Below are 22139 nucleotides of genomic sequence, written 5' to 3'. Positions count from 1 at the left end.
GCCTACGCACATAGATCTTAAGCATAAAATAAAATGCAGGGGTTTTATGTAGGGAATCCTTTGCACTTCACCATTTGAAGAATGGGTCTCTGCTCAGAATATGCTTTTGCGGGAAGGCAGGTTGTGGTGGCAGGCTTGAGAATGAAAGGCAAGTTTTGAATGCGAGTACTGCCTACAGTGAGCAGGCTCTCCAGAAGACCATGTTGCTTTTCTCTGAAGACGGTCATAAACATATGGCTGTGGGAAATTGTCAGGACTATCAAACAGTGGGTTAAAATACTGCTTTGCTCCCAGCTCTTGCATACTTCAGTGTTAGGCTTTTAAGACCTGTCTTGTCTCAAAGGAAAACAGCTGTTTCCTGGCATTCATAAATAATACAGACAGTATCTTGTGGGTTCCACAAAATACCCAGTTTCCTTAACCATGTTACAGACTTATTTCAGAACATTGGTACAGGCGGTCTTTAATGGTCTGTCAGTTACCAAGATGTACAAGTTCAAATCTCCTGTACAATATTTAGAACAGTCACCCCCCTGGCAACGCTGACATCCTAAACTGGCATGCTAAGACATGAATTTTTCATTAGTATGGTTGCATGCTGCTGGAATACATGCTGCTGAGAAGTGTTCATGTTCACCAGCATAGGCAGCAGTGGGAGACATAAGCCATATGTGTGATGACATGCATATGTGCATATATAGTGGTCCCACCACCAATGTGGGAAAATAGAAGTATCATTATAAGTTTTCTCCTGTTGTGCAAGAATTATTGTACAAACATTCTTTCTAGAAATTCCATTCATACTTGAGCAAGTGCTGTGTGGGGAAGCTGTGACTTGTGCTGCATGAACAGGATGTGTCTTTTAGTAAGTGCGTCTGCACATACGACAGATGCTTTTGCCAAGCAGAAATACAGATGTTTGTCAAATTGAGTGGTTTTGTCATAATTAAATATATACCTTCTTATTCAAGAAAAGCAGCTAATTGCATGTGTAATGTTTTGATATTTTTTAAAAATTTTTATTTTAAGCCTTTTGAGTAATGTGCTGGCTCTTAGAGCTAATTATGTCAGCAACACATGTTATACAACAAAGCTTTTGAAATAGCTATGAATGAAAGCCAATTTGGAAAATGTCCTTTTAGAGTAGGAAACATACTCTAATTTCAGAATATAGGAATTCTCCTGTGCTACATCACAATTTACTGCTAAATCCATGCAGCTTTTTGAAGCTCGTATTTGTATGTTTTGTGTAAATTTCCATTATTTTAATCCATGGTGATTTTAGTACATTAGTTGCTAATTCACAACACAATCCTATCATTGCATAAGAAAAAAATAACCTTTGTCATGTGAGTAAGAATTATGTAGCCCAGTATACTTATTGGTTAATTATCTCCCATTAATCCTAGGAAGAATTAGGCCTCTAAAATAGAGAAAAGTTGGCAAGATACTTGCAGATGCCAAAAGTGCTTGCATATCTAATTCCTCTGGTAAATTTTTTATGAGGAAGGAATTTCTTCTAATGTTATGTGCTGATACTAAGTAATGGAGTTGTAAGGAATGGTGTATGTAGAATAACTACCCAAAATGAAGAACCCGAAATTATGACCAGCTAGGTCTGTTTAAAAAAAAATAAAAAATCTATCTTAAAAAATTAATTTTCCTTTTTTGTAGTGTGAAGTATGTGACCACAGAGTACTTTTCCCCTAGACAACAGAGGGGAAAAAGGGCAGGGTACCATAATGTGAATGATGCCTAGCAGTATAAATGGCTATAGATTAGTCCCTCTTCACAAAACTGGATTTTGCTTTTTTCAGGTTCCTGGCTCAGAACAGACTTAAGGTGTTGGTGCTTCATTCTAGCTACATGAATGTTTCATGCCCTGCTCAGTTGAGTATGTGCCCTAGGAAGATAGATGGGTACTGTTTCATCTTGTCAATAAACTGCATAAAAACACTGGTAGGCTTTTTATTGACATGTTTTATTACTGTGGCATCATGAGAGATTTACATAGATTGTATTAGCAGTCTGTCTCTGTTAAGAGCGACCCTCTGATGTCTGACCATACCAGCGAGCTCAGATGCTGCAGGTTGACAAGGTGGAAGAGCTTGGGCAGAAACTGCCACGCAGCCCTTCCTGCAACTTGCTTTGTGAACCTTGTTTGATAATTTTAGAAGCAATTGAGTTGCACTTCCTGCCCTAGAAAAATATATTTAATGCTGTATTTAGCATTTGCTTTCTTCATTTTTTTCATGTTTGAATTCTGGGTGAAAGTGGAGTGGGGGAAACTCTTCTTTTACTGGGACACTAATAAACAAGAACAGATGAGAAACCAAGGGCAAGGTTACCAAGACCTTTTTAGTTTCTATAATAATATGCATTTTTGTTTTCTTGAGGGCCATCCCACTAGCTTGAGGTTTTATTGCTTTAAGAGAAGAGAATTTAAATTGCATACAGAGTGCACAGCAGAAGTACAGGTTTGGTAGGTGGCAACATATCTGCATCTGTTCAGTTTGAAGTACTACATACTTACAGTAAACAGGGTTGTATAAATTATATAATGATGAATTAAGACATCTTTAGGGTTTGTTGCTTATTTTAACACCAGCGTGGGGGAGGAAGGAATAAATGTGTCTTCTTGTTTGAACTTGGCTTTAAGTATTGGAATTGTTGAGGAAGATGGTGGCAAATGAAGGCTTCAGCCTGTAATTTGGGTGCTCTGTGAGCCTGAAAATCAATTCTGAACAGGGAGCAAAAGTTAATGCAAAGAACAAAGTGTGTTGTCAAATTTTAAATTCCTCAAATTTTAGGAGCCTGATCCTTCTTTTGAAGTGGCTTTTTTTTGTTTTCTGTGCAAGGGGAATGGGTAAGAGAATTGACAAATAAGACATGTTTTAAAATTCTGTGCCTTAGACATTTTTTCTTTAAAACTGAGTAATACTGCAAAGGGGAACTCTTGTTGAAGAAATTGCTGTCAGTTATTATGAGAGCAGGTCAATGTCTTACCATTAATGCTTATGTCTGTTAGATTGCTGCTTAGATGTGTAACATTATGTTCTGCTCACTCCAGTGTGTAGCAGTAGGTTCCTAAATGAATACTTCAGCAGTAGCTGTTAAAAAATACTTTTACTTTTGTAATAAAATCAAGTTTTCAGAAGTTGATAAGAATATTCTTACAAGAATTATTGAGGAATGTTATACTTTCTCACTGTCTGAAAAATGAGCATCTGTGCTACCACAAAAATGTAAGGTCCCGAATAGCAGGCATGACTATAACCCTGTAATGGTATGAGTTTGTCAAGATAAGTATTCTGTTAAAAATGGGCTGTTCAAGAGAAAGTATTTAAAATGGAAACCTAATACTGTTTGTGAAATTCCTGTGGCTTTTGGCAGACCCATCACAGTGCTTTTTGAAACTTAACAGGCACTGAAGCAGTTTTTTGTTGCTGGGCCTTAATCAGTGGTACCTATGTCTAGAAGTGTTGCTTTTTTCTGGAAATCACAGCGGTCTGTAGACACAGTCATAGATGCAACTTAAATTTTATGTAAAAGGTCTCATTGAGACTGATTGACTGAATGAAATAGGTGGAGTTTATTTTCAGCAAGTATTCTATTGCTATCTACTATGTCTTTCAATGTGTTCCTTTGAGGCATGTCAAAGTTCTTCCCAAACTATAAGTTGATGAAACCAGACTTCTCCCTTTCCCTTTGTAATGAATGCACAACCATACCTACATGACCATACAGACACTCTTTTTCTTTAATTAGGACTTACTTTTAAGTCCTACCCTTTCCCTAGTTGTGCAGTGGTTTTACAGGTTGTTGGATTTTATTCAGTATGTAATTGTCAAGGGCATATTGGCAAGCTGTGACATTATTTTCGTGGGATGGGCAGGACGGCAGAAAGATAAGCCAAACTTGTTGGAAGTGTATGGTAGTTTCAAAGTAAAAAACCTTGAACCTTATGATCGTAAAGATTACTTTGTCAGGTTGTATTTTTCCTCTGTTCCTGTTATCAGTTTTAAAAGATAAAATGCGAGTTGTTTCTATGCATAACCTCTCTTTTAACCATTATCATTGTTCATAGTAGCTGAAAGTACTGAAATGTAAACCTATAAAAAATGCTTAACTGCACAGATTACATATATAAACAGCCCATATATACGTAATCATCCATAAGTAAACTTGCACAAGTAAATATGGATAAACTAACCCTTTCAAACTTCTCTGGTAGGAGATTTTTAGAATAAGTAAACTGCATATAGAGAAAGAAGTTCTCTTTTGGGCTTCTAGCTATTTTTTTTCATAGCACTGGTATGTGCTCCTTTCTTATACAGGTTATTGTGTCATTTTGGAAAAAAAGATAGGAAGCTATGTTTAAGAACAGTGTAAGATATTCATGAGTTCAGATGGGTTCCTCTGGGTTGGATGCCATTAGCCTCTGTGTTAGCTACATTAGCTAAAAGTAAGTGGGAGTTATTTCTCAGTAATTCTTGAATAAGACATGTACAGCTTGTCTGGATTAGTGCTGTACTAAATGACAGCAGTAGGAGGGTGTCTAGATGTTGATGAAGTGCTAGAAAAAAATCAAAACTCTACTAATGCTTTGCAAGTGTTCATTGATGTGAGGGAAGAATGGGACTGGGGTTCGCCAGGTTCAGGATCAGTACTGACAGCAGGCTGCTTCTACTGCCCCTGCTTTCAGCATCTCCATCTTTTCCACTCTTGTCTTGGCCTTATTCTTACTCCAGGTAAGCTGGGTCCATTTTTGCTTTGCTCTTGCCTGGGTGCCAGGCTGGGGTTGTCAGGACTGTAAGGGTTAGGAAGCTTCCCTGCTGGACTTGTGCTGCTCTGGAGGGGCTATTGCATAAAAAGATCCCTGAAGACTACAATTTGTACCTGTTTAGTTGCTCTGTGGAGGTAGAATATATGCAGGCTGCTGGTGTGGGTTATGCAGGCTGAAAAGGCCTGGGTGAGCTTCTAAATGCTATTGTGGTAAATGTCACTGAGTTGGAAAAAGCAAATTTTATTTAGAAGCTGTAAAATATGTCTAGCAAAGCTTAGGTATTAATAGCAAAAAACCATCCTTGACCCTAAGCAGCCCCACTTTTCCCAATGCATTAGCTCTCTGCTTTCAAAGCATCAAGGTGGTTTTTAGCTTTTTTTTTTAAAAAAAATTCTAGTACAAGTGTTCAGCAGTGATGAAATGTTTCCATCTTCTATTGCTGAAACAATGGAATGACTTTGAAAAAAACTTTAAAAATAAACATCTGTTGTTCAGTTTTTAAAACCTACAAATCTACCTGGTCTCTCTTCCTGATACTTTTAATCTGGCAATTGTTATCATTAGTTTCTTGGGGCAAAGATTCATTAAACTTTTAACTTCAAATACTTTATTTGGTCCTCAGTTTACAGAGCTCATAATGGCCCTGTGATTTAAATAGACTAAGATAGAATAACAGTATCCTCTTCGAAACAGTAACTGATAATTTATAATCAGGAAGGTCTTTTCACAGGCTAATGGTAGGTATTGTTTTGAATGTAGATTGGAATAAAATATTAATCAGGTTATGTATATGTATTCATTTTTAACAAGGGAAATGGTGGGTGTTTTACCATACTTCTTTAAACACTTCTGGTTTGAGGAACTTTGAAGTCAGGTTTCAGCCTGGATTCAGTTTTTACAGCTGTAATAAATCCCTCACAAAAATGGCCTTGTTCTAGTGGAAGTGACAGTAGGCCCTTAATCAAAAGAGTGGAGTGGACACAATTCTAAAAATTTAATAAATACTTAAAGAACTGCACCAAGTGACAGCTTTTCAAAATATGATGCTTTCTTTATCACACACAAAAAAAAAAGAAAAAGGTTGCTGGGAAAATAGCCAAATGTTTAAATACACCAAATAAAGAGCAATTGGAAAGGGCTGTGATAGACTATGTCCTATTACTGAACTCTACCCTTTAAAAAAATGTTTCCAAAATGATTTTTAAGAACCACCTGTTGACAGAAGGCAGCACTCCTGCCAGCTCACAGTCTGTGCTGCACGATGTGGGACACTTTGAAAGGGCAGCTGGCCAAGGCAGGTTTCTCTGCTTGTTCTGAGGTTCTGTGACAATGACGTGAGCCATTGCCCTTGAGTCTAGGGAGGAAAGAAACTGCTGTTAGAGGGAAATACATTGACCTTGACTAAACATTCCTAAAATTTAGTGCTGTTTGCTGTGGCAAGTATGGGCAATAGCTGGTGGGGTGTGAAATGATTAAAGCAGGCAAAAGGGAAGTTCTGGCTTCTCTATTAAGGTAGAGTGTCACTAAATGCAGCAGACACTTACCTGCCTGATTGAAGTGCAGCAATTGCCAAGTTAATAGTATTGTATAGTACTGTGTAGGTCTAGATTTTGCAAGTTGGTAGCACATCATTAAGCTTCCTTTTCTTTGTATGGTGTTCCTTAAAGTTCATGTTGGGTGGTTACTGATGATTGTTGGACTCGCAGTTGGTTTGGGGTTGCACATACCTTCCAGTGACTTGAAGGTTTGTGTGACATTCCTTGCTCTGCTGCAGACATCCTGCATTGTTTTGGACCGTGTTTCTATATCCGCTTCTGAGCCCATCTGTAAAAGAGGGATAGAGTTAGTTCCCTGCCAGGTGTCCTTCCAACGGTCTCTTTGATGTCCAATGTAGGAGAGAAAGGATGTGAAAGAATGTGAAATCAAATGTGTTAGCCTTGCTCAGCTTCTAGTGCATTCACATCTGTGCAAAATGCCTTAAGTGTACATACCCATTCTCTTTGGACCAGTTTGGTCCTGTTGCATTTTGCATCCCTGTTTTATCCTGCCTCGGTTTGACCCATGAATGCAGCACTTGCCACTTAGGACTGCATTTGTAGAACGTATAGGTGGAGTTAGGTCAGTTCTGTTTCTTTTATGTTGATCCCTCAAAGCTACACAAATAACCAGACTTGAACTGTAAAGTTATTTCTGCTTTGTTTAACTCTGTGCAAATCAAAATAATTAACACTTCCTACATTTTACTCGTTCTGAAGGTCTCATACAAAGATGGTTAGTTTTTTTGAAAAAAAATCCGTATTAGATACTCATAAGACAAACAACTACAGAGCCATTTCTTGGCTGCACGAGAAGTGAATTATGATAAAATAGTTTATCATGGCTGATAGCAGAATGCTGATAAATGGCGCTGTTTTTTCCTGTGTTTGTCTCTGGGTTTGGGTTTCCATCCCGTCTCCCACCCTGTCCAAAGAGAGCATGAACAAGAAACTGTCGTCATTGTAAACAAAACTAGATCTCTTGTGTGACATGGCATTTCCCCAACCTGTCTACTGCTTGTTTATACAGGTGCCTATAGAGGAATGTGGGTGTTTTAAGTAAAGCCTCAGCCCTGATAAACACCAAAGTGGAGGGGTCACATTCTAGAAGTGGTGCTCCCCATCAACACTGTGGCATTTCAAAGCTGCAAATATAGGCCATTATTTTCCCTTTTGCATGTATTATCAACAGTGGAAGTACAGACTTGTAGGTGTCCTTTGAATGTGTTTGTGTATCTAGCTGTTAGACTTTTCTCCGCAGCTCAGCTCTTCCCCCATTTTAAGGCTCTCTCTCCTTTTCACAGGAAGAATTTTGCATACCAGAGTTACACGTGTGTTGTTTTCTCAATCATGGTTTTTTTTAATCCTATTATCTGCATCTGCATCTTGTATCAGTGTCTCTTCCTGTTTTGTGGGTATGACATTTTATAAGCAAAAATAAATTTGGGAAGATACAGCCATTAATGCAGATATCGTTATGATGGCAGAAGTCTGTGGTTCCAATACTCCCTGATGCATGGATCCCAAAGTTTGCCTTTGCCCTTGGCTATAGGGAGGTCACCAGAGACAGCAGGGTGAAAGTTGGAGACTGTCTAAAGAGATGCTTTTCATCAACAAACATCCTTTTCATCTCCTTTTGAAAACACTCTTTTTGGTAGCAATATCAACATCCCTGCTAAGGATAGGAAGTCATGGTGTTTACTCTTGTTAATTTAGCATAGTAGGGAGGGTATGATTTTTAAATACATAACAAAAGCATGGTTTGAGGGCATTTCTAGAACTCTTTACTTCTCCAAGATAGGCAGTGTAACTATACCTGTTTTTTGAAGGCTTATGTCTTATTTATAAGAAAATAAGGTGTTGATTGTTTTTCTTGCATGTGTCTTCTGTTTGCTGCTATTGCTATAAAAGCGTTAAGATGTATACTTTATGGGCATTCAATTCCTGCAAGTACTCCAGACTGAGCAGAGGTGTTGTTCAGGGTTACGTCCAGTGCATCTGCCTGCTGACAGTGACTGAGGCAGGCAGATCTCTTCTTGTTGACTGCTCTTTGAAAGACTTCATTTAAAAACCTCCTTCTGCATTTTCAAGGCTTTATTTTCAGCTATTGACCTAGTTTTTCTGGGCACCTGAAATTCAGAAAGAAATGGATGCTAGTTAGATAAATAATGTGGTCTTAAAGCTTACAACTTGGGCTTAAATCCTGAACACGGTATAGTGTAGCTGACTCTGTAGATGGGCGAATGAAATATATTGATGTTTGAGGTATGAAATTTTAAGTGTATTTGCTAGTTCTAAAATAACTATGTATTTTGGTTAGGATTTACACTTCTAGTGAAGGTCTGACAAGACAGAAAGTTTCTTAAGGTTGAATAAATAAAAACAATAAATGGTAAGACTAGTAAACAGAAAAAGAGAAAACCTGGAGAAGCTGGAATGGCACTGTCCAGGTTTGAGCAGAGGAGGCAGGTTAGTAGGGCGATATTTTTGAAGAGGTCTTTTCCTTATGGATTTTTTTTTTTTGGCCATGTTTCTTTAGATGTGTGCAAAGCCTAATGCTTTTTTTTTAGTCACTATGACTAAAGGACTTCTAGTGCAGCTGAAGAAATTGTATTTTTCCTGTTTAGCTAACTGTCCCATTTCCACTCAAAAGTGCATTGTCAAGTGGAATCGAATTCATGCGGCCATTTGGGGACCTGAGTACGAAAAGTTTGTTAAATTGATTCAGCTTGGGGAGACTTTTACGGTGAATGGATCTGTAGTTTTTATTTTCCCTAGCTGCAGCTGATTTGGAAGCAAGGTATTAAAGAAAGACACTTCCAGTTTTCATGAGGGTGGCTTCAGCATTGTGCTTAGGTTTTGATTTTTATTTTTTTTTTGAGGTTTTTTTGATTAATGTTGTTTTGGACAGCCAAAGTCTCTTTGGAAACCTTGCAGTGTGTGGAATGTGTAGTCTCCCTGCTGAAATAAAAACTCAGAGGGGGTAACTGAATACTCCCTGCTGTCAGTGCATTGCCAGCCTGAAGAAAAAAACAAACATGCTTACTGAGAACAATGAACATTCCTTGAAACCTTAGGAGACAAACTTTTTGCGCCCCCCCCTCCCCCCCTTCCTACTTTTTTAAGACAAAAGAAAGACCCTTTTGAGGTCTTCAGGCACAGGTGGCAGGGCCCACGGGCTTCTGACCCCCTTGTCTTTAGGTTGGTGCATTGCTTAGGGCATAAGGGCCGAAACTGGTTGGCATCTACATTTTGAAGTTTAAAATGTGTCCTCCTACAAGATATTTTCTCTCCTATTTTTTCTTTTTCACCTCTGTTTGACCTTCTCCATACAGTTCTAGTGATTCATCTCTGACTTTCATTAATGTTTTCATGCTGCTTTTCTAACCTACTGGGCTTCAGACCTCCAAACACTGTTTAGTAGTAACCCAAAAATTCATCTGAACACTTGAAAGGCTTGCAATTGCCTGGTAGGAAGCTGGAGATACATGAGTCTTAGGCTGCCTGTTCTCTTGTTCAGCTCTGCCTGACTTCAGGGTCCTTCATATGACAGCCACTCTGTTCTTGACATCCCTGAACTGAAATCTTTCCTTGCATATAAGCAATTTCCACTACTGCTCCCTTGTTTTCAACTTTACTGAATATTTGCAGCAGTAATTCAGTATTCTGGTAAATTGTTGATGTTCAGAGGATATGCAGGCAGGTCAGAGCGCAGGTCATAGCTTGAGAACTAGATGTATTGGGATGTAGAAGCTTGCTCTGTCTTTATTTATCTGTGTTTTTATTAAGATAAATTCTGGAAATAAAGTTGCTTGACTAGTAATAATGAGTGTTTTAGTATGGAATATAAGACTAAGCATTTTTCATGGCATTCTTTTTCACTTAGATTTACAGGTCTAAAGATTTTTAAGAACATCTATCCTAAACTTACACAGAGACCTGCAGTGAGATTGTTGTGGTATATGAGATCATCCTAATATACTTTCATCAAGAGATATTGCTTTGTTTTATTAGGTTGTTTAATTTATACTTTTGTTTCTGGAGTGTTCCTAAAACCTGTATTGTGAGCTTCAGAATTCACGAAGTTAGGTTTCCTCTGGATTTGTCTCGTTGTTGATTGGCTTTGGTGCCTCCGAAGATGGCAGTTCTTTGTGAAGCTTTCTGCAGTTGGGGCAATTACAAGGAATTATTCTTTGTAGGTTCACTGGCATTTAATAATATGGGACTCGGAGATACTGTAGTTGATGCAAAATATAATGAAGACATAAATGAAAGTCTTTACTTTGGAGACAGCGTCAAATCTACCAGAAGAGGTGGGATATGGATTGTGAGCAAGTGAGGGAGGAATAAAACTAGATGCATAGATCATGAGCTCAAGCAATTCAGAAGCCAGAGGCTGCATTGACAGCAAAGGAGATGGGAAGAAACTGAGAAAGCCGAGGGCTTGAATTGCAAAATGTTCGACACCTACAGCTGTATTTAGAATCATAGAATCACAGAATTGTTTAGGTTGGAAAAGACCTTTAAGATCATTGAGTCCAGCCGTTAACCTAATGCTGCCAAGTCCATCACTAAACCATGTCCTTAAGCGCCACGTCTATATGTCTTTTAAATACCTCCAGGGATGGTGATTCAGCCACTTCCCTGGGCAGCCTGTTCTAATGCTTGACAACCCTTTCAGTGAAGAAATTTTTCCTAATATCCAGTCTAAACCTCCCCTGGTGCAACTTGAGGCCATTTCCTCTTGTCCTATGGCTTGTTACTTGGGAGAAGACACCGACACCCACCTTGCTACAACCTCCTTTCAGGCAGTTGTAGAGAACGATAAGGTCTCCCCTGAGCCTCCTTTTTTCCAGGCTAAACAACCCCAGTTCCCTCAGCTTCTCCTCGTAAGACTTCATCTCTAGACTCTTCACCAGCCTCATTGCTGCTCTTTGGACACACTCTAGCACCTCAATGTCTGTCTTGTATGGAGGGGCCCAAAACTGAACACAGTATTCTAGGTAAGGCCTTATCAGGGCTGAGTACTGGGGTACAATGACTTCCCTAGTCCTGCTGGCCACACTATTTCTGATACAAGCCAGGATTACGCTGGCCTTCTTGACCACATGGGCGCACTGGTGGCTCATAGTCAACCAGCTGTTAACCAGTGCCCCCCAGGTCCTTTTCTGCCAGGAAGCTTTCCAGCCACTCTTCCTCAAGCCTGTACCGTTACATGGGGATGTTGTGACCCAAGTGCAGGAGGACCCGGCACTGAGCCTTGTTGAACCTCATACAATTGGCCTTGATTCATCAATCCAGCCTGTCCAGATCCCTCTGTAGAGCCTTCCTACTCTCAAGCAGATCAACATTCCTGCCCAACTTGGTGTTGTCTGCAAACTTAACTGAGGATGCACTCGATCCCCTTGTCCAGATCATTGATAAAGAGATTAAACAGAAGTGGCCCCAGTACTGAGCCCTGGGGAACACCCCATGTGACCACCCTGGGGAACACCCCATGTGACCAGCCACCAACTGGATTTAACTCCATTCACCACCACGCTTTGGGCCCAGCCATGCAGCCAGCTTTTTACCCAGTGAAGAGTACGCCAGTCCAAGCCATGAGCAGGCAGTTTCTCCAGGAGAATGCTGTGGGGAATGGTGTCAAAGGCTTTACTAACGTAAACAACATCCACAGCCTTTCCCTCATCCACTAAGTGGGTCATCTTGCCAAGGAGTAGTCAAGGAGGACTTGCATTTCCTCTTGAATTATGGGGCTTCATTCTGCTCCCCATCCCAGTCTCCCAGCTTGGGGTGCTGGGTACCCAGGTCTTACTATGAGAGACTGAGGCAAAGAAGGCATTAAGTACCTCAGCTCTTTCCTCATCCTTTGTCACTATGTTTATCCCCCCATCCAATAAAGGATGGAGATTCTCCTTAGCTCTCCTCTTGTTGCTAGTGTATTTATAGAAACATATTTTATTCTTTTACAGTAGTAGCCAGATTAAGTTCTAGTTGGGCTTTGACCCTTCTAATTTTCTCCCTGCATAACCTCATGACATCCTTGTAGTCCTCATTTGAAATCAGTTCAAACTGTTGGTACTTGCTAGTCTGACTGATCAAGCTCTTGAGATTTGTTTTAAATTTTGAAAATGCGTAACTTGTAACAGGTTTTTTTCCTTCACTGACGTGGAAATTGCCAAAACCTGACTCTCTAATTTATCTTGTGTGTGCTTTGCCACATGTTATGAATAGTTGTGTAAAAATTCAGTGCATGTGAGAGATGCCTGTGGCAGCAAAATAATCCTCAAGTGAATTTCGCTTAGTATTGCTGTGTTCTTCAGCAGTGTGTCACTTTGTTTTTTCTTTCTTGGATCTCAGACCATCATCTCTCCTTCTAGCCGGAGCTGTTAGTTAGCTGTATGGATTGTAAACTCTCAGATATTTTTCTAAATGTTATGTGCCTGATGAAAATAATTTTATTTTCTAGACCAGTTTGTTAAGCAATATTTTGGGGTTTCATTGCATGCCAGATTTTTGGAGTTCACTGTGTGGTTAATGTTATTGACTATATGGTTAATATTATTGGTTACCTTCTCTAGAGAACCAGATGTTAAGATGCCTGCCCAAAGCTCTGTTTGCAAGTGTGATTACCTGTACAGTATTGAATGGAGCTCAAGATCACAGATGCTTTTGACTCCCAAATTTCCTCCAAGCTTTCTAGTTTTCTCAGGCAGTTTCCCCCCTTCTGTTTTTTCCTACTCTAATTGTGTATATATATAACTTTTGAATATATCTTTTAAAATTACTTTAAGTACTTAATTATTGTATTAATTATTGTATGAAAACAATACTGAAAACTCATTAACTTACATTAAAGGTGACACTATGCAACCTGAATAATTCTACCATTCGATATGCTTTTTCTTCAGATTGAAGATGGGAGCAAAGCAGCCGCTGTGGACAAGTTACTGGCTGGGGATGAAATTGTTGGCATCAATGATGTGGGCCTCTCCGGCTTCCGACAAGAAGCAATCTGTTTGGTAAAAGGTTCACACAAGACACTGAAGCTTGTAGTAAAAAGGTAAGCTTGTGTCATTTAGCTGGAAAACCAAATGTGTTCCAGGCTATAAGCTACTGGGCAACTAAATTTGCCAAGACTTGGCAAGATAATGACTTTCATTCAGTGTTATTAATGTGCACATTACGCGGTGTTATCTTCTCCTTGAACGCAGACCCTTTATGGAATAAGACACAGGGAAAGGTAGCATATTGATCAGAGCAAAAACTGAGGCAATAAATTCTGTGAATAATGTTGTGATGTGATGAGTTCCATTCTGTCCTCCTGAAGCACGGGGCCCTAAGCAGGCTGTCCAGCCAGCCCTGCTTCCCTGCCTTTGGTGTGCGGACATGGGCAATGCTTTTTAGTGCGTTTGCTGTGCAGGCCATGGGAAGCTTTTGGAAAAGTGTTTTACTGCTTTGTGAGAATATTTGAGGTCTCAAGCATTTCTTACATGGTTTGGGTAGAGAGTACTTTCAGTTAGTTATTAGTGAAGGGGAAAAACTGAAACAGTTTATCACAACAGAACACATTTTGGTATGAAAACTTATTGTTTTGTCATTTTGACTTATGACTTTTAAGTTCATACATTTTTAACCTGAATTAAAAATAAGTTTCATAAAATAATTTTGACAAAAGTGAACAGATGTTAAAGTAGGTTAAATCTTGTAACTTCTGAAAAAAAATCAAACAGGAAATTTGAAGAACAAGATCTTTCTCATTAATTTCCTACTCTGATGAATCAGAACCTTCTAATTAATGACTTTTATCAAATTATACCAACCAGTCTTTCATGTGAGAATTTTGGGTGTGTCTGGAATCTAAAAAGAATTTTGTTGCAACACAGAAAATGCTGATAATTAGGGTTTGACAGGTATGATACTCCAGTCTATAAGTATAACCATTGTTTGAGGCTGTCTTAAATGAGGACTGTCTTTTGTGAAATAGCACTAATAGGTAAGAGAGGTACAAAAGCATGCTTTTCACCTTTAGTTTAAGGAGGTGTTTTTGACAGAAGGAATTATGGGAACTCTTTCACAGGTGACAGTTTATATCATCACCAGTAGCTACTTCTGGAAGCTCTCCCCAAATTTTTGTATCCCTAAAGCTAATAAATGCAAAATAAAATGCATTCACAACTATTATAAATCACGTTGATGTTCAGCAGTTTCAACTTGCACTGGCTATTCCAGTAAAAGCACTTTTATCAGCAGAGGTTACATCAGCTGTTTCTGTCACAGAAAGGGAGAACTTCAGGGCTGAGAAGTTTTATAGACATTGAAGACTCTGCCAAGACAGCAAGTCTTAATTACTACGAAAAGCTTCAGACCAAGTGGAAAGATTCCCTCTTTCTTGGTGCTTTTCAGTTTTATGACAGTAACTTGCTCAGAATCTGTGAATTCTGATCTATCTTTGGAAATGTCAGAAAGTTTGATACTGAAATACCCTGGTAAGAGACACAGCTATGCCATTCTTGTTGTTCACAAGTACTTCATGCATGTGATTTTGGAGAACTTTCATACAGCTAATCAGGCATTGCTTTGCTGCTGGGGATTTGTGGCCATTCTCTGCAGGCAACAGAGCCCCATTGCTATGCGTGCCTGCATGCAGTTTGGTGCAAAGCTGATGGATTTTCATCAGTCCTTTATCATCCCTCTTCTTTTTCCTTCCGTAGCACATGTGCAATGGGCAAAAGCAGCATAGCTGTTCCAGCCAAGAAGCTGAAATAGTGGCTGTTGTTAGGGAAAACATTTTTGTCTTAAATTCATTAAGACTTCCATAACTCCCTAAAGAGGCAAGAGCCTTTTGGGTCATTGACAAGCCTGCATAATATTAGATAAAATTTCATAAAACTCACTGAATGAAATTAGCTAGGGCTTTTGTCTGTGTTTTTTCAACTTTGCTCTTTCTCTTGGAAAATTGCCTTAGGACATCAGTCCTTTGACGGTCAGAAACCTTTTAACATCCAGTCTCATTTTATTCTTGGCCAGCTTGTTCTCATGCACTACTGTCTGTGTGCTGAAATAGCTTTTCTTTTCCTGTTGGAAGTTCAAATGATGCAGGTTTTTATAAAAGCCTTGTTGCATGCTTTCTTTCAGAAGTTATGGTTTGAACAACAGTATTGTTTTGTTTTGTTTGCCCTAAATCTTAGGCTGAATTTTTATGAGTGCTTTAAACAGTCCTGTCTTTTAAGCAAACCAGTTGTTTAGTCTTTGTATGAGCACTCCTGCAGGTCTGGATTGAATTGCATTGGGGAACTGATCTGACTGCAAAGTTATTTGGGGAAAGTAGGTTTTCAGCTGGATAGGACCACCACTTTTCAGAGGCAGTCTGCACTTTAATTAATTACAGCAATCTTGAAATGGCTGTCTTAGCATTTTTAGACTATTTCAGTCTTCTTTGGATCCACCCTCACTGTTCTCTGGGGAGACTGGGGATAGTCCTACGATCCACTTCCATTGAGTTACATATAAGATGAAGTATTGATCTGCAAGTCGTCTTAGCATCTTGTCTGCTTGCCCTGTGTCCTTTGTCTAGCACTGTGATGCTTCCCTATAGCGTTGATTTAACATTCTATTTCCTGTGGGTGTCAGTGTGATGATCTGAAGCACAAAATAGACAGATATTTTGAAGTTCAACAACCCAGACCTGAAGGTTAAAAGAATCTTTGTTTTAATCATGTTTGTCCTTGCTATCTGTGAGAGTTAGCTTGGGAAGCCAAGATCTGTATTTTGTGTTGAAAACTTTTTTTCCCCATGGTTGTTTGTGGTATCTATTTCTAGACTGATCCACAAGTGAAAAGCAAACTTTTTAAACCCATCATGGTGTGGAAAAACTACAGTTTTAACCAAATTCTTCTGGAAAGTAGAGAACTTCCTGTTAATGTCAGTAGAATTAATCCAGAAAAATACCGTTTTATTTGTCCCTGCTGAGAAGTGTGTCCATGTGAAATTCCTCCATACGGGTCACTCCTTTGGGCAGTAATGCCACATCCTGATCTTACATTGATCTAACTATTTCTGTACCTGGGAAGCAGTAGGGCATGCTATTTTCAGTTTAGAAGTCTCATGTTCCTACAGCCAAGACCAAGTGAAAGAGTGTTGCCATAGTGAGGAACATGTTTCATTCACAATAATTGTAGCAAAAGTTTCTCAAGGGGCTGGTGTTGTTCAGCAATGGTAACGGGCTTTCACAAGAGTATTTTTACCCACTACTTTTAAAGATTCTGGTGCTTGACTTGCATAGGGAAAATAACAGTTGCTCTTGAAATAAAAGTGCCTGCAGTACCAAATACTCAGCATAAATGTGCTGGCTATCAGCATACATGGTTTGCTGTATTTTTTGGAAACATTGCATAATTGTGGTCTAAATCAAATCAGGACTGTGCAGCCAGCTCAACAACAACCATGATGTTTAAGTAGCTTACATATATTAATGGTTGAACAGTGTGGTGTACTCTTGGTCTTGGATTAAAAGAGGACTCAGGAGGCTTCATGTTGTTTTCTCAAGTGGATTTGTTAAAACAACACATCTTAATTACGTGCTAGTTCTTCAGTGTAATGCTGAGTCGTTTATTGAGTAGATTCCTGTCTTAGGAAGACAGAAAGGAAACTGTGCTTAAGACATTTCTTGTAGGAATTGTATGTGAATTTCTCTTGTTTTGGAAAAGATGTATGTGTGTCTGTACATACACATGTAAAATTGCTCTGAGTGTTGATACTGAAGTGGTTACCATATTCTGTGTATTTTAACTGTTCTGCATCCACTAACTTAAATTCCATTCTAGCTATAATCGCCATTCCTTTGCACATGCTAGACATAAGTGTATACCACAAATCCATGAAAGTTTGGAATAATTTTTCACTATGAATTCACATTAAACTGTTAAAAATTGACACATAGTGATGCTTCCATTTGTGATTTATTAATGTTAAAGGGAGGATGGGATTATATGGCCTTTGGGACCCACCCTAAGAAGTTCTGTGGGGTTGTCCTGTTGGCTGCTTTGAATCATCTGTTAGTGACAATGGAAAGAGGTGGGCAAGGGAGGGAGTAGCCATGGACTTCTTTTCCTCAGGGTTTGCTGGTGATGGGAAGATGGACCCTCAGTTTAACTTGACCAACTCTGCAGGTAATGCCAATGCCTGCGAACCAGCCTTAAAGTTCTGGAGTAGTTCTGGCCACGTTGCGTACTCATGTGAGTGGGCATGTTTTCTTTCCCTTTCTATAGCATTTTGTTTTGGTGCCTTTATGTGGCCAGAGTGCAAGCTGTTTTTGCAATGCTGTGAGGAGTCCCCCTGTTACAGGAGAGGGAAAGAGAGTGAGAGCAAACACACTTGCCATCAGAAGCATAGTCTGAATGCTGAAATTTACTGTACAAAATCCTAATAAGGAAAGTGAATGTCATGATATGTGAACTATAAACACTTGGATGTGGAAAGTTAGGGTAATCTTTATTTGCATGGCAGTTCATGAAGACAGCTAGCCATTTAACTGAAGCATAGCAGGAGAGTTTTTAATGAATGTCCCAAGGGCTCTGAGATTGTACAGTACTGTCTCAGAGATCTGAGAGCTGAGCAAAAATACATGAATAAAAATCTGACAGTCATTTACAGTGTCCAGATGGGAGATCACTGAAATTTTGTCATGTTTTGAGTGGAAACATGCTCAACACCACCAGTGACCTTTCTGTAGTGGGTTTTGTGTAACTTACCAAGGGGATCTAGTCTTACCCATTTATGACTTGTGAAGCAGCTAGCTGTGTACCTCGTAGCTTCTTGTGGCTGTAAGAGTCCTCTGCGAAACTTGGCAATATCAGTTTGTGAAATGACTTGAAGATGAGAGATTTGTGTTTTCTGTACAATTACAAGATACGGATGGAGGACTGTGAATTCTGCTTCCTACCTGTGTTTGGCCACTTGATAATTTTAGTTTTATAGATATCAAAATAGTTAGTATAGGCAACAAGTAGAAAAATACATGTAGTTTTTCAGATTTTAAGCAAGTATTATACATATTTAGTCCATGGTTATGGTTAAGTATTGCTCAATAAACCAAAGGCATTTGTGGAGAACCACTGTTGAGTAGGAGTAAAATCTATTTTGCCATTAAATTTGATTTTGTTGCTTCTGGAACTAGGGTTTGTTATGGCAGAACAAATAGCAGTGATTTCTCTCTTGTTGCCCAGTAGCCATAATTCTTTTTGAAGATTGACCTTGGCCTTAACTGACCAAGAATAGATTTTTTTTTTTTTTTTTTTTTTTTAATGGCTGTATTTTCAGCCAGACTTTGGCAATAGGTATGAAACTGCGGTAGGGCTTTCCAGGGCTGTATCTGCATGCATGTACCATAGCTGTAAGTAGGAAGGTGTGATAGCCCCTTGCTACCCTTGTTACTTGGAATTGAAGTGGGTGTGGAACAGCATGTTCCTGTGCAGATCTTCAGTGTACATGCTTTGGGAGTGGGTATTTGTAACAGATGCATGTAGCTTTAAAGTTGAAGGCTTGAACATTTCAGTGTGACTGCAGGTGGTGGAAGAGCTGGGCTGTTAAATTCCCATTTTGCAAATTCACTTCAGAATTGGGTCAGTGCGTTGCTGTAAGCCCACTCTTCTGCTCTAAGCAGGGTGGCCGGTTTTAAACATGTGCCGGATAGGACGTCCTGCCAGCCCCTGCTCTCAGCTGGCTTTTGTGATGGAGAGGTGTGTGTCGGGATATGAGACAGGGCATCACCAGGCTGGGGCCTCTTTTTTCTCCTTTGATGCTGCCAGTGAGCTACCATGGCTCACAGGGGAATGGCAGGAACCAGGTAAGCACAAACATAACGTGTGAATTGCATAGCACCTACAGGCCTGGTTCAGGAGCCCTTGGGGTGGATGTCCTGTGTTCTAAGGAGTGCCTAGCAATCCCAGCAGGATCTTTCTGTGAAGGAGTGTTTAATGGAGCAACTGCCAAATAAGCCACTCTGTGCATGCTCAGTGGGGGTACACAGAGGAGGCCAGCTGGTGTGGAGCTCCCCCCTGGCTCAGGAATGCCCCCCACATCCTCCACGGGCAAACCTGGGCATGGCTGGGCCTCCACGGTGCTGCTGCTCCTCCTTCAGTTGTGTGATCCTGCACTAGTGATGGAAGGAATGCATACAACAAAAGGAAGAGCGCACACTTTCATCTTATATTTTCAGCAAATTATACCTTGGAAGAGTCCCAATGAGGACCATGTCCCCTGGTTGCCTAACTGTCAGCACAGTCACTTAACCAACACATTAACAGTGTGAATCCGCGTTCCCTTCACTGTGACCATAGCAATGCCACCCAGGTGTTAGGATGATTCCTGTGCCAGCTGTCTTTTTGATGGGGTGCATGTCTAAAAAGCACTTCTGTTTCTTAATTTTCTGCCCACCTCACCCGTTTCTCCATTGCATTAACGTGATTTGATTCATGCTGTTAGTGACACACTAATGGACACTTGAGCTGAACATAATTTTCGGTTCCTCCAACTGGTGGTGTATTGTCCCTGGTTTCAAAGAGCAAATTATTGTCTTGTGGTTTTGGATGTTTGTTTTGTACAACTGTCAGGACTCTCTCAATACGTATGTTGTGACTGACATGTTTTTGTCTTGTGGTGACTTTCATAATTTACTTCTTTACAAATCTAAAAAATCTGGCCTGTAAAGCTTGAATAACAGAAAGACAAAAATGCAGCAGATGTCACTATGTTTTACGAAGTCAGCTCCGTTACAGCGATGTTTGGAATACTAGGAAGGGCATAGAAATTCCCTTGCAGGTAAAAGGAAACCTCTGTAATTTGAATATACTTATTCAGAAGGTTACTTGTGGCAATGCTATTCAGTTTTTATGAAGTAATTGCCAAAATTGGGCAATGTTGCTTTTTTGTGGAATGGAATATGCATCAGATGGTAACAACCTGTGAGTCATGACTGGTTTTTAGGGTGTTTTTTTTTCCTTCAGTCCTGCAAGCACTTGTTGAAATGGTTAATTTTGAGCATGAGTAGTCTCATCCAATTTAGTGAGAGCACTCACATGACTGAAGATGAAAAAGTATACAAGTGCTTACAGGATTTAACCATAGCTTTTTACCAGGCAGTACACTGGGTTTATTCTTAAAACTGCTTTCTACTGGTGACTTTCAATGTAGGTGTTGGAAACTATAATATGTAGCCCCTTGGGTGAGAGGGAAAACATGTAAGCCTTCTAAAATTTTTGAGGGTCTGAAGACTTACTCATTTCACATGGTACTTTCACATGCACACAGAGAGGATTTTTTGTGTGTGTGTGTTTGATAATACTGTAGGTCTCTGCAGACCCCTGACTGAAACAGAATTGTTAACCACATCCATTAAAGACCAAATAAATAATGTTTTTATGTCAGGAATCTTCTTTGCATTTGGAAGGAATGCTTCTGTATATGTTGTATGCATTTTGAAATATTGGATTGTTGGGAGTTGCTTTTAAGCAACTTTTATGGTTTTTTTAAACACTAGTTAAGAACTTTGACATGCACATGTACAACTTCAGAAGAGTAGTACTAATACTCCTGTTTCAGTGTGTTGCAGTTCTTGTGGTACTTTTAGGTTACATATTTCACCTCCTGAAGATTAAATGACTGATGAGATTGAGAACTTTGATGCTTCTTAAATGTTTCAGTGTCAAGTAGCCTATCGTGTTGAGTGTAGAGATTTTATGCTCTACTTGGTCAAGTATCTACATGTAACAGCTTCCAACTTGAAAAGATTATAAAAAGGTTTTAAAATAATTTCTGAATCCAGCCCTAACTCCAAAAACATGACCACTTAAAAGAAGGGCAGGAATACAAGAGTTGCAGCTTTAGTTACTGAATAACTGAACAAATTTGCATCTTATCTCATACACAAGAAACCTACTATTTTATGGTCATTGCTGCCGAATCTGCATAATACTGGATCACCTGGCAAAACAGTCTGGCACAGAGACACAGCTAGCATACTGCTGAGTTATATGGCCCTTACAATTTTAGTCCAGCTTCATGCTGAGTGCAGAGGAAGGACAGAGTGACAAAAGCCAGGGTTTGGGGAAGTTTTTGCTGGGTTGCAGTTGAAATCAGTCAGTTCTTTGGTCTGGCTCATGGAGCAGTCTTGCTGACAGGTGGGCAGATGAACAAGAGGTGGCATCGGATGGGGAAGAAGGTGCTCTGGGGGATGGTAATATCTTCAAAATCTCATCTGGCATAGGACATGTCACAGCTAAATAGCTTTCCCAAATAAAACTTGAAGCATCTCAGCTCGTGGCATTGTTCTTTGCGAAGGCTCAGTAATTTGCATTATGTGGCTATAGTGTTTTAACCAGGAATGAGATGAACTAAGGCTGGGCTGTCTCCTGAAATGCCCTGGGTCTGGAGGAACTCTCTTTCCCCACTCCCATTTTTGGATCACCTTGGACATGGTTAGGTAAATCACAGCTGAAATCTGTGTGGGAATGCACCACACCTGCGTAGAAACACTGGTGTTTGGAGTGTGGTTTCTGAGGAAACTCAATTCGTCTGGGACAGCTATTGAACGGTAAGCTCATTGCAGTAAGTGGCTGGGATGCAAAACACACCTGTTGTTTCTGGCCATAAGTGACACATGGGTTTCCATGGCCAGGTGCTCCAAGGACGTGGCAAGTTCCTTCTTGCTGAAGGCAGTATGTTGGGCTGGTGTAGGCAGCTGCATGCTGCTATGCTTGCTAACTCTGTCCTGGGCAAAGGTGGTGGGGGGGAGCATGTATGAAGGCCGCTCTGCTTCC

At 39.8% G+C, this 22139-nt stretch overlaps 1 protein-coding gene across 4 annotated transcripts in view; it reads left to right on the top strand.

The window, feature by feature from the left end:
• The window catches only part of SHROOM2 (shroom family member 2), a 132494-nt gene that overhangs the window by 38904 nt on the left and 71451 nt on the right, over nt 1–22139 (top strand). For all 4 annotated transcript variants that reach the window (XM_074858836.1, XM_074858841.1, XM_074858837.1 and 1 more), the window contains one exon: nt 13233–13384. In XM_074858836.1, the coding sequence (XP_074714937.1) occupies nt 13233–13384 (152 nt within the window). The remainder of the gene's footprint in view (nt 1–13232; nt 13385–22139) is intronic.

The sequence above is a fragment of the Strix uralensis genome, chromosome 2 (genome assembly GCF_047716275.1).
Source record: "Strix uralensis isolate ZFMK-TIS-50842 chromosome 2, bStrUra1, whole genome shotgun sequence".
NCBI lineage: Eukaryota > Metazoa > Chordata > Aves > Strigiformes > Strigidae > Strix > Strix uralensis.
The sequence above is the reverse complement of the archived record's forward strand: the minus strand, read 5'-3'. Positions and strand labels throughout refer to the sequence as shown.